Source organism: Monopterus albus, unplaced genomic scaffold (assembly GCF_001952655.1).
Source record: "Monopterus albus unplaced genomic scaffold, M_albus_1.0 scaffold25.1, whole genome shotgun sequence".
NCBI lineage: Eukaryota > Metazoa > Chordata > Actinopteri > Synbranchiformes > Synbranchidae > Monopterus > Monopterus albus.
Genome location: NW_018127905.1, coordinates 1,642,165 through 1,655,133, shown reverse-complemented (window position 1 = coordinate 1,655,133; position 12,969 = coordinate 1,642,165). Strand labels below are relative to the sequence as shown.

Sequence of the window (12,969 nt, the reverse complement as noted above, 5' to 3'; positions counted from 1 at the left end):
CACCGGCTACGTGGGCATAGCTAGCTGGCCTATTCTCCATGGTGTGGAGCCGCGCTTCTAAGTCTGTGAGCCTCGCCTCCAATGCTGCTAGCATCTGACATTTATTACAAGTACCATTATCGCTAAAGGAGGTAGAGGAATAACTGAACATGCGACACTCCGAGCAAGAGAAAGGTGGAGAGGAAGAGGGGGAAGCCATTGCTCCCGATTAAGCTACTAGCTTAGCTAGCTTCTAAACTAGCCGACCTAAAGTAGCAAGTTAAATTTGGTAGTTAGCAAGAACTTCTGCAAAACAAGTGGTGCAAGCGTATGTTGTCACTCAAAAATTCAGATGAACCTAGAAATAGTGAGTTTAATTTCTCAACAATCTGGAAGCAAGCACAACGCAGTGCAAATACAGGAAATGAGTACGGTTTACCGCAGGAAACAGCAGTCCGTCAAAGTTTGTTGAATAGTTGCCAGCACCGTGGGGAGTCTCCTTCTTATGTTGCTGAGTTTGTTCCAAACAAACTCCTTATAGATTGGTGTTTCTCTGATGGGATATTTGGATGACCGAAATATGAAGCTGAAAGGTGATGAAAGAGCGGGTCAGTCTGAATTTGAATAAGGTTTGATGTGCCCATCTCTGATGCAGTCAGGATATTTTAGCAGGTCCTTCCACCTTCAAAAGGCTGTTTGAGGGGGCTGACTTGGTTTTAGGGTTCAGGTTAGAATTAGACATTAAGATTAAAGTTGGTGCCAGACAGTCTCAGGTGAGTTGTGATGTTTATCTAATATTGCTTGCAGGCCAGACATTTAAGGCACTTGGTTTGTGACTGGCAAGGGGCTTGAAGGGTGAAAGGTGACAGGATTAGCATTCTGGTTAAGTGATCTTACAGAGGATGAAGAGGATTTTGAGGATATTACGTAAATGGACGGCATCTCTATCTTAGGGTTTTTGGTAGCAGCTGTAAGCAGGCTACATTATTCAAGGCAAAAGTAGTGAGATGAATAAAGTAAACAGGCCAAAGGACAGGAGAGATACTTTCATATTAGCTTGAATGCACAATGCTCTGTCAGTTGCTCACACTTAGATTTCCTAACAGGCTCTTTATTTTTAAATGGCTTATGAGGAATGGTGTTTATGGTGCATGACTCCAGATGAATATTAAATAGGTAAACACAGCACCTTTTCAGTGAAGATAAAATACCAAAGTTGCAAACAAGAGCCCTCAATTTCTTATATCAGTCTTCATCCAGCCACCCACGTCCATTTCCAGAAACCTTTCATGCTGCTCAAGAGTGATGTGAGATGCTAAGCATTGTGAGTGGGGACTTACTTCATAGCAGATAAATTACTCATAAGGCGTGCATCGAAATTGCTTTTTCATGGTGCTCAGGTAGCTGACTACACAAACATAAGCAATTCAAGTCTTTGTAGAAGAAACAATGCATGTTGCCAGAATAGTTTTTGTTATTGCAGATTTTATTTTATTCATTTTTTCTGTATTTTTGTACCATATTCACAACTTTTATTAATTTCTGTAGGAGTGTCATTTACCATGGTGTCTCAGTCAAATAGAAAGCTCTCAGCAGGCTGAAGAAGTGAAGCTCAGAGGTGTAGGTGTAGAGGAGTTTCCCTTAAAAGGGGGCTCGACCTGTGAGGTTTCCAGGTGCTGAGTACAACATCCAAGGGAGGATGCAAGAAAAAGTTGCCTCTCTCTTTCTGACTTCAATGATTTGATTTATATGGATATTTTTCTGTGTAAACTTGTACCTTTGACTCCCCTGTTTCGAAATCTCAGTTGTTTTGACTGACATTACAATGGAGCTGCAGATCACAAATCTGGTCACAACTTCAGTGAAATGTGCTTTCCTTGTAAACAATGTTAGATAATATGCTAATGATAAACAGAGATTAGACTTTCATCTTTGTCCGTTGTGGAATTCAGGGACACACAACGCTTTAACTTCCAGATTTATGTTTCCCTATAACTAACTGTTGAAGACTGAGCTATTCCTACACAGCTGTGGTGACAAACGAAACATCTCTTTGTCTCATCCACACTTAGTTGGCAGCTAATGTCATTTAAATGCCGTGACATGATAGTGGTTTATGTGTCTGATGGCAGATAGGTTGGGAAAGCAAAGCAGTAGGTATAGTATTTTCAGTTTGGCATATACCAAAATGTTGTAGAATATGCAACAGTGGTTGCAGATGCCAGACTTACTGTACCAGGAGTTGCTGTGAAGGATATACTGGTGAAAATAATTCCAGTGGGGAGATCTGAAACAATGACAATGAGGCATTGCTGCACCACAAAATAAAACTAATACTAGAAAGAAAAAAAAAATCATGGAACCATTTTTAAAACAACAAAAAGCAGAATTGGAGATGGTGTATATATATATATATATATATATAGTACACTATATACACTAAAGTAAAATGGATAGAGCCGTAATAGATTAAGTTAAAACATACAGGAAACAGCAGGTTTCATAGGCTTTGCTTTATTATTCTTGTTGCATATAAAATTAAAGCTGCACAATGTTGAAAACAGTCTTGGATGGCTGTATGTTCAGGGGGCTGATTATGAGAGGGATTTCTTTCCATGTTGCCTGAACGTGAATCATCTGGGTTACAGGCATTACCGGGCGAAACACCGAAGAGAGATTGAATACATTTACTGAGGGAGGAATGCATCATGAGCAGGTGGAGCTTGGATCGGCTTTAGTAACGGTGAATCAAACTAGATTCTCTTATCTGCTTTAAAGTGCGGTGGAAACCTGACTTTGATTGATGGCACAGAAAAGTGAGACATAGGATTCTTTACCTCTGTTTTCTTCTTCTACCAATTATTGTCATTTCTAAATTGTGATGACAAAAATATTTATTGTCCAAGTATTGCCCATAAATATTCAGTAGTCTGCTAATATCACTGACCAGAAAGAGAAACTCTGGCCCTGTAACCAGCTGCATTTATATAGTGTTATTTACTCACAGCTGCATCCAGTGTGTGAAATTCTCAGGGGATTCAGAATTTGACTCCAGTCACAGCCTGATAAAGATGCATCGCCCACTACAGCTGCTTTTGTCATGACTGCACTGTCATAAAAAATAGACAACATATATCCCCCATGGTGTTAATGAAGGTGTGTCTTTGTGAAACTTGTTTGTTTTAAGGAAATTGTAACTTAGTGAGTGACAACAGCGCACAGTTTGGTCTGACTGACTTTCCCTGCTGTCAGTAATGCCTGTAACATGATTGATCAGTATATCTGCTGGTATTTGTAATTTGTCATAAATTGTTCCATACAAAAGTGGAGGTACAGTACGTGAGTCTCATGCCCTGCTGCTGTTGTTATGTCAGCTGGACTGCAGTTACCTATGGTCACGGTCAGGGCAGAGGCATCGAAATAAATTATGTGTGACGTCTTTGCTTGGAGAGTATTATAATTGTCATTCTATTGTAGCTGGATAGGGTTTAATCAGTGACAAGCTCTTTTTCAGCTCTCTTTCAGAACAGCTTGCGGGGGATGTGTCCCTGAACTCCCTCCCTCTTTCTTCACTCAGTGATTATTTTTTCTTCTTTTCTTTGTCCAACATCAGTTTTGTCATCTGCAAGATAGAATGTTACATAGACTGGACTTGCCTGTACTGTCGCTTGTTTTTACACCAGAGGCCAAATTAATATTTATTACCAGTGTCGGTAAGTTTTCATTGGAAATAATTACAACTGAAAGCAGAGGCCATGTTTTCAACATGCTTTGATAAAAATCTCAGCATTCTGGCCATTTGTGTTTGACATAAATCTCCAGCTGTGCGTCACAATAATGTACATTTCTGAATTCCTTCTTAGATGGATTTGGTAGCAGTTAAGCAGGCCATTAGTTTTTGTTGTTGTTTGTTGCATGGAACATTCTACGGTGTGAACTCAAAGAGTAGATCTGGGTGCTGTGATGCATGTGATTAGCCTGGAAACCATGTCTATCACAGCATGAGGCAGCTTTAGAGCCAGGCGATCCAGACAAACATCAACACACTTCTAAACAAGCTGGAATCAGAGCATCACAGCTGCTGACTCATAATGGAAACTGATGGCTGGTTGTTCGATATTGAAGCGAGGACGTGTTGTTTTTGCTTAAAAATAGAGTTCAGCTTTTTCTTTTGTCTGAGGGGACTGAGTGAGGCCCTTTTAAACACTACAGTTTCACAAGCAATCGCTCTAAGTACCATAAACAAATGAGGCCTTTGGTAGGTTGGTAGGTAGGTCAGTAGGCATGTAGATATGTATTGTCAACACTCTGATACAAAATTAACTTTAATTAAAAATGATCCATTTTAGGTTTAATAGGATTTGAAGTTTTTACTTGCTCATGAATAAAAATATATTAGATGTGAGTATCAATGTTAAAAATACAATCAACATTTCCTCAACTCAAATACTGAATCCAACACACCCTTTTATACCTACAATATAAAGTGAAACCAGAACTTCCAGTTAACTCGTACAAAATCAAAATTGTCTCAGTGCAAATTATTAAAATTTCAGTCTTGGAACATAAGAGCATGTTGCATGGCAAACATTTGCAACAGTACCATAACAATACTATTTTTATATAATAGTTAATTTATGGATAGGAAACTCCAGTCACACTGAGACTAGTGAAACAGGGCTGCTTATGAATCCCAATACTGACTCTCCTGCCATTTGCTCCATTATGCTGACCAGCTACAGTAGTAGTTAACTGTGTCAGTTGGGCAGTGGGTTTATTTAAGAATGTTTAGCATATATGTGATTTGGAACACAGCTAGCAAGTAAAAAGGGAACAGATTGGATACGCTAACAAATGTACTGCACACAGACTAATGCCAGGACCAGGCACATGAGCTCAAAGTTACATAGAAAGGTCCATTTTCAACAATTGTATTGGTTTTGTTGAATGATTTCACACAGTGTAAGGTTCATATCTGTGACTGTGTAATGAAGCTGTATTAAATACATTACAGATTTATATAAATCTTTTTTTTTTTCTGGTTCAAGTTCCATTTCCAAAACAGATACTTTATTCAGTCATTATTTGTATCACTTTTAGTCAGATGAGTCATTACAGGTGTCTTTTTTTTTATTAAATTTGTCCTCAAACTTGAGAGCGTTCTGTTATCATTACACAAGTATTCAAAGAAAGCAAAATAGAAGTGATCGCTTTTCTTTTGAAATACTAATACAATACCTTGGCCCCTTTGCTTTTTGAGCCTGACTGATTACTGGAAGCTGTCAACACCCTACTTTGGCTCTGTAGGGGATTGAAAGGAACAGTAATAAGTGCCTTTCTTTATATGCTCATCCCCATTCTCCCCCACCTCCACCTCTCCACACTCCTCTCTCTTTTCAGAACAAGTCTTGTTTAATTTTAGCAGCTGTGACATGCATTTGACATAGATTAATTATAGAGGCTCTTCATGTCATTTAGCAAGTTGCATGCCAACACACTGACACAGTACTGGAGGAAGTGGTTATTCAGAGAACCTGTTCTTCTGCAACAAATCATCTTTATCCTCTGCAATTCACAGCGGCCATCAGTTTCTCTCCACTCACACCTCTTCCAACGTCCTCAGCCCTTGCTTTCCAAGCCCTTTCAGGTCTCAGATGTGATAGCCTCTTCCTGTAAAGCTCTATCCGCTCACACCTTTCCCTTTCCTGGCCTTTCTCCATATTGCTTGACTGATCGGGAGAAATTGCACCGGAGACGACTGTAGCTCCTTCAACAATTTCATGGCCTAGTTTCACTCGGAGAAAAACATTCAAAAAAAGAAAGGAGCATGGTCCACAGTCAGTCTAGTCTGTGCAGGAAAGCTCCATCCTGGAACTATTTTTCTTTGATTTACTTTCCAGTTTTAAGGTCTTAGCAATTATGTGATTCCTCCTTTTTGCTTTCTCAATAGACATGGTACTGATGAAACCTCTTCCACAAATACTTCAAGTTATTACAATTTAACTCAGCTGAGTGTGTTTCAGGGAAAGAATCAAGGACAGCTGAGTATGGCTGGGTTTCTTCTCTGAACTTTTGTTTGTTTGATAAAGTACACTAAAACCTGAACAAAATTCAGGTCTACTTTCAGGTTCACAGTGATGAGAAATCTTTTTTTGCAAAATGATGAAATGTAAAGAAACTCTCCACGGCCTTTATTGTGAGTATCATACCAACTGAATGATACTGGTATTCATAGAAACAACAAACATCCTGTGTCACCACCAAAAGTGGAAGGAAATGTTATGCTCTTCTTTTATATCTACATAATTACCTCCCCCGGGTGAGCAGGCTGTGTGTCTCCAGGATCAACCCAAGCAAGGCAGCTGGACTGGATAACATACCTGGTCCTTTTTTAAAGGACTGTGCCGAGAAGCTCAAGGATGTCCTCATGGACATCTTTAACATCTCCCTGAGCCAAGCGGTTGTTCTTACATGTTTCAAGGCCGGTGCCCTGCTTGTCTGACTCCATTATCTGTCTGTCAGACTGCCTGTCTGCATCAAGAGCATTCAACACAATCATCCCCCAGCAGCTTGAACAAGAACATGGACAACTCTCTCTCTGCAGCTGGGGGCTGGACTTTATAACAGGGAGGCCACAAAATGTGCAGGTTGGAAGCAACATCTCCAAGATCATCATGCTGAGCACAGGGGCTCTGCAGGGGTGTGTGCTCAGCCCATTGCTCTTCACACTGCTGACCCACGACTGTGCGCCAACCTACAGCTCCAACCACATTGCCAAGTTTGCGGATGACACAACTTTAGTTGGTGATGAGGCCAACTACAGGAGTGAGGTGTGCCAACTGGTCCAGTGGTGTAAGGACAACAACCTCTTCTTCAATGTGGGGAAGACTAAAAACATCATTGTGGACTTCAGAGAAAACCTCTAAAGCATCCACCACTGACCATTGACAGTGCTGTAGTGGAGACAGTGAGCAGTACCAAGTTCCTGGGGGTGCACATCTCTGAGGACCTCTCCTGGACCAACAACACCACATCACTGGCCAAGAAAGCTCAAACACGCCTCTACTTCTTACACAAATGTGTTTTGCACAAACCTTTTGTTATATTATACGTAAATCTGCTGGCCGTTTTTTTTAACTATTATTTCTGCTGCTGTTGGTCATTTGCACTACTGTCCATATACATCTCATATCCTATCATGCACCTCATCACCAGCACAATGGTGATGACAGTCTTTCTGTTATTGCACTACGGTCACTGACTGTACATGTTTTTTTTTGACTCATAGCCTATTAGTTGTACTGTTTGTATCCTAATTACTTTAATCCTGTTTCTTATTGTATTTTATTTTATTTTTATTTTACTTTTATTCTATTTAAGTTCCTAAATGGCATGGCACTCATTACGAGGAGAGAGAGAAATGTTCAATTTTCTGTATGTCCTGCTCATATAGTGAATTGACAATAAAAATCTTTGAACCCTTTGATAATTATGTCACTGTATTTGGTGCCTGGGACTGACTTAATTCCAGATTGTACTGAAAAAGAAAAATATTTTTATTTTAGTTCATTCAATCAATTTGACAATCTGTTGCCTTTCCTGTGCCCAGTTTTCTGTCTATTTTTCATGGATGTAGCTAGGCTCCTAACTAGCTATGTAGAAAGATGTTTTTATTATTCTTTGTGTTTACAGGTGTCCAATTGGTTGATTTACTTTACCATGGAAAACTGTCAGTCAGCATAACACCAGACCTAGTTGAACAAGTCAGATTTGGACAGCTCATAGATCTGATGGATTTGTTCAGAATGAGATCCCGAACCTTGCTTTACCAAAATTATTTTGGGTGTTTGTGCTGTTGCAAGAGTAGATTTTCTCTGCTCTCTAAAGTTGCCTGCAAATACATGTGTATTTGTGCAACGAGCACACAATCAGAGTTTTTAATACTGCCAGGAACACTGTTACCCATCTCTGATCCTGTCTGAAACATCATAGCACGCAACAAGGGTGTGGAAACTGAAATCTAAATATAGATGCTATTCTTTATGCTAAAAGGAAATGAAGGTTTTCTTCTCATCTGTCTTTTATATGCCTTTTTATTTAAAATTAGTTTTATGCTTTTATGTTTCTTTGACAAATATCCTCTTACACATCATTAAGACTGTGCTGCAATCATTTACTATATATAGCACTATAATCAGGACAAAATGTGTAAGAAATAAAATATACATAAATATATATGAGCATTTTAGGTGTCATGGGCCCAACTCAACAATACACCAGTTAGTGAGAAGGTGCCCACCTGATGACCTTGTAGACTTGCCATCACTGTTGGGGCCGGTGGTCAGCCAGCTGGGTGATGGGTAGGTGGATTCAGAATGTGAGAACTCGGGGTCTAGTGGGACCAACCATGAGCTGGGATGTGGGCCGCCAGGAACAGTCCTTAGTGGGTCGGAGGAAGAAGTCAGTGTAAGGCTGAGGCAGTGAGGAGCAGGCAGGCTGGATTAGTGAGAAGCAGACAGGTGGGAGCAGGAAAAGACAGCTGAGATGAGGAGTGTTGGCGTTGAGTAGGATGTTTACTGGGAGCAGGAAAAGACAGCTGAGATGAGGATCAGTCTTGTTGTTGTTGTTGTTGAAAACAGCGCTGGATTCACAGGTTGCTGATATCACAGGCAATACGTAGGTCGGCCGTCAAAGGTTCAACAAGAAAGATGAATGAACTGGTGAGTGCCGGCGATTTGTGAGCTGGTTAAGTAAGGTAGTGGCTGATGACAGGAAGGGGAACACCTGTGAAGGTGCCAATCAGCCACACCCATGCAGCTTGCCCCAGATCCATCAGGTGAGGTGGAGCGGATGTGACAGTCACTCCTACAAACACAAAACTTGTATTGTGTTGATGATAATATAGCTACAGACTCACTGGAATTGTTAATAATCTTCTTTTGTTTGAGAGCCTTAGTAGACCTGGCTCTCAGAGCTCACTGCCATTACAAGCCAGTTGGACCAGCCACTGCCCAGCCTGAGCAAATACAATGCAGGTGCTGGGTGTCAAGCACATATCTGCTCTTTGCTTGTGTGAGGATAGGGTTCAGGGATGTTTTCTGATAAGGGTAGGTTAGGTCAGGAAAATGGTGTTGCTTATTGCGGGGCTCTGAAGATTGATGACAGCATGGCCTGACACCCCCCTCTTTGGGGCCAGATATTGGGTAAACACCATTTAACCTATATACTGAGCTTCCATATGAATGCTCTCCCATTTTTGGCACATTTGTGTATTATTGACTGTAATTTGCAAAAACAAAGAATGCCTGTAATATCGCATATTGCAGTATTGAGCCACCCTAAATTACCACAGGGAAAATTCCTTCACTGTGATAGCCCTAGTTCCGATCTTCAGTTTTGTAAATACCATTTCAAGTTAACTTCAGGTTTCATAAAACTTGTCTTGTTTATGTAGTTGCAGCCATTAAAACAAAGGCAAGTGGTGAAGTTATTACTCAAACTGTCCTTTAAAATTCATCTAAAGTTACAGACTCAGTTATGGCTTCATGTTTGATGAACTGTACTTGCTACAGTTATGTGCCCACCATTTTTCTCTGTAATGAGGAATTATTAGTGATAGGTCTATTTCAGGTGCTCTAGGATTTGGAGGGATCTGTTTGCTGAAATGGAATATACTATTCAGGTGTGTAATCACCTGAGAAGATAAAGTCATTCTCATACAATCAGGGTAAAAGGGAAAAAGTGGTACTTTAGTTCCAGAGCTCGCCTACACATGTCCAGGAGCCTCTGAAACAGTCACACGTTCTGTAAAACACAACAGCATCTAAATTACTTTACTAATTAAAGTATTTTCTTATCAACTGAATCTCTGCTGTCTGAGATTCCTCACGCGGACCTAATGGCTCTGAAGGGGGATTAGCTTAGCTTTGAGAATCACAAATGACTGTTGGGCCAACAACAGGGCAACACACTCAACAGTTAAGTGAGCCATCTTGTTAAATTCTTCACTGATGTTGAAATAGGAGCTGTCACCAACCTCTTGGAATTCCTTGTAGAGGTCGTTGTGTCAGCCCTTCAGGTGCTCTGCTGAATTTGTTTTGTTAGCACTGGTTATTAGCATTGCTGTGTAGCATCACTGTATTGCTGTGCCACTTTCTACCATTTTCTCTTTCAACCAAAACCGGTTGTAGAGGCTCTACACTTGTTATCTGTAACGAGCTAACACCCACAGTATAGCCTACCATGGTCTGTCATTAGCTTAATTCAGTCGGAGCAAATGAGGCGAGACACGGAGTGAGTGAGAAGAGGCGGGGCTGTGTGCACTGCAGCAGTGTGTGTGTACCATTTTGTGACAGACATTGTTCAAAATTGCAGCTTTAAGTGTGTTCTTGTGTCATTAAATGAACACACATTAACTGTCACTGACTGAGGGTTGCCTGGCATCATGTAATGCCAGAGATTAGCTTTAATAAAACATAGTTATTGCCACTGTGGCAGCCCCACAGTCACATCACAGATCTGAGGAGCACATACATCATCACATCTTTGTATGTTTACTGTTCATAACCCTGTATGATAATCACTGTCTCTCAGGAGGAAAGGGGGGATTGTTAGGGCCCTCTCTCAGCTTGTAGATTAGACAAGCTTTGATCTATCTAATAAGCTCTCCTCTGGCACAGTGTGTGTTAGCTCTGCTTCACTAGAGCACGGAGAGGGCCCGGGCTTGGAGCTCCATCTGATGCATCGATGCTGCTGCCTTCATTCCTCTGCATGTGTATCCAAAGCCTCTAAGCAGCAGTGGCGTGGCCAAATTCAACAACTGTCCCTCTTCTTTCTTGTGCTGTCTCTTCCTGTTTTCTGTTTTCATGTTGTTTCTCAGCATCGATTTATCTTTACCTGTTTTTTTGTTGTCTCACCTTCTGTTTCTCTTTCACTGTCTCTTTTCATCAACTAAACCTCTTGAACAGGACCTTTCTAACGTCTTAGCCAGTTGTTTTTCCAATTCTCCATTAGTCATAGTTGCTGCAAACATTCTTTGTCATCCTCTAGGATTTTGTATACCAAAAAATCCAAAGTGACTGTTACTGAAACATGATCAAACATGTCCCTACACATAGTTTTAATATGCGTGTACTTGATGCAGCCTTCCGTTATCATTTATTTGCTCTGTAAGCCAGTGGGGATGCAGGATAAAGATTAAAGCTCTGTAACCATAACCTCAAGAAATGTGGAGTAGCAGCCCAAATCACTCAAAGCACCAACACCAGTGGCTGCTGTGAAATACTGTATCCACAAATGTGGCTGAGGGAATATGTGGATTTAGAAACTGATCAGTAAATGTGCAGATACTTCACAACAAACTCGCTAAGCAGAACCTCTGAACCAGTCATTTTGAAGAATTGACCCAGAGATGTTAGCTCAGAGATATGAGAAGAGGCAGTGAAGTAGAAAAAGAAATGGAGATGCTTTTCCACAAGGCAAAGTAACTGGTCATTTTATATTCTGACCCAGTAGAAAATCATGCCAGATGATGAAATCAAATGAAGAACTATTTTTCTTAGCCCCTCTTTTTTGCATATAAATATTCCACAATGAGATTGCATATCTTATGTGTGACACCGAAGTATCGAGGTTTGTGTTAAGCAGAGAGGGTGGTTCCAAACAAATTGTCATGTGACCAATGACAAATGAGGCCTCGTTTTACTGGAATCATGTGACCAATTTGCTTTGTGCTTCAAAAGGCTCATTCACGTGGATGATTCTCTGCTGCTGTCAGCATATCATGTACCCCTAGTAGCATGGCACTTGGCAGACAGCATCATTTTAGAATTGCGGCCACAGAGAAAGAGAAGGACTTCTCCTATTTGGGAACATTTTGGATAGATTTTTAATTTCTAAAGAAAAATCAGTAAGAAATCCCCTCATCAGTTACAAAAGCACTGCCACTGCCCACAAAAATATCTGTCACACCTAAGTATACAGTAGCTTAATTATGACATCACTGACAACTGTCAGTAATTTAGTTCTGTTACTTTTTGTTTCTGTATTTCTAAGTGGCAATTAGGAAACAGTTTATTTCCTGAATTTGGTTTTCCATCAATTATCTATACTAGTTATCCTGAACAGGGTCATGGGGGGGGGGGCAGCCAATCCCAGCTGACATTGGGCGAGAGGCAGGGGACACCCTGGACAGGTCGCCAGGATATCACAGGGCTGACACTTAGAGACAGACAACAACACACACTCCTACAGGCAATTTAGAGTCACCAATCAACCTAAGCTGCATGTCTTTGGACTGTGGGAGGAAGCCGGAGAACCTGCACAGGCACAGGTCGGCCGGGACTCGAACCTGGAACCTTCTTGCTGAGGCGACAGCACTAATCACTACGTCACCATGCTGCCCTGAATTTTGTTTCCTCAAAATGAAAATCTATTGTTTTTAGACATTGTAAGACCTCATCTTGTCCACTTCATTGCCATCTTGACAGTTCGTACTTCACCAATGTCCTCCTTCTTTTATGCACACTTTTATTCTTGTCCCACTTGGTGTCTTCAGTTTTCTCCCTTCTCACCTTGTCCTCCTTGCCACATGTCCCACCCACCACCAACTGTGACCCTGCCATGACCAGTTGCAGTGTTTTCTCTGGAGCCCGGAAAGTTTCAGAACTAAACAGCTGAAAATAAAGCAAGAGATGTGGAAATGCTTCTGCTGAGCATTTGTCACTTGACGTTGGAATGACATGTTTAATAATGTTGGATGGAATGGTCTTGAATTCACAATTTGTTGTGTTTGTAGCTTTACTCAGAGATGGGTGATAAAAGAGTAAATCTGGATAAGACCTGGGGACTGGAGGGGAGCATAACTGTTAATCCTGCTTGATGGTTTTATTGCAATGTACTCTCCACTCAGACATAATTACAATAGGAAAAATGATAAATCACATATACTGTACATCAGCCTGTACAATTGTGCTTTACATTCATTATCAG

General features: G+C 40.8%; 1 protein-coding gene across 3 annotated transcripts in view; it reads left to right on the top strand.

Annotated features, from left to right (window-relative positions):
• adam19a (ADAM metallopeptidase domain 19a) overlaps positions 1–12,969 on the top strand; it is a 173,075-nt gene that overhangs the window by 68,852 nt on the left and 91,254 nt on the right. Inside the window, exons 1-2 of one of the 3 annotated variants that reach the window (XM_020594849.1) lie at positions 434–572; positions 2,628–2,722. The exons of 1 other annotated variant lie outside the window; for it this stretch is intronic. In XM_020594849.1, the coding sequence (XP_020450505.1) occupies positions 536–572; positions 2,628–2,722 (132 nt within the window). In that variant the 5' untranslated portion in view covers positions 434–535. One more of the 3 variants, XM_020594850.1, reaches the window with a different exon arrangement.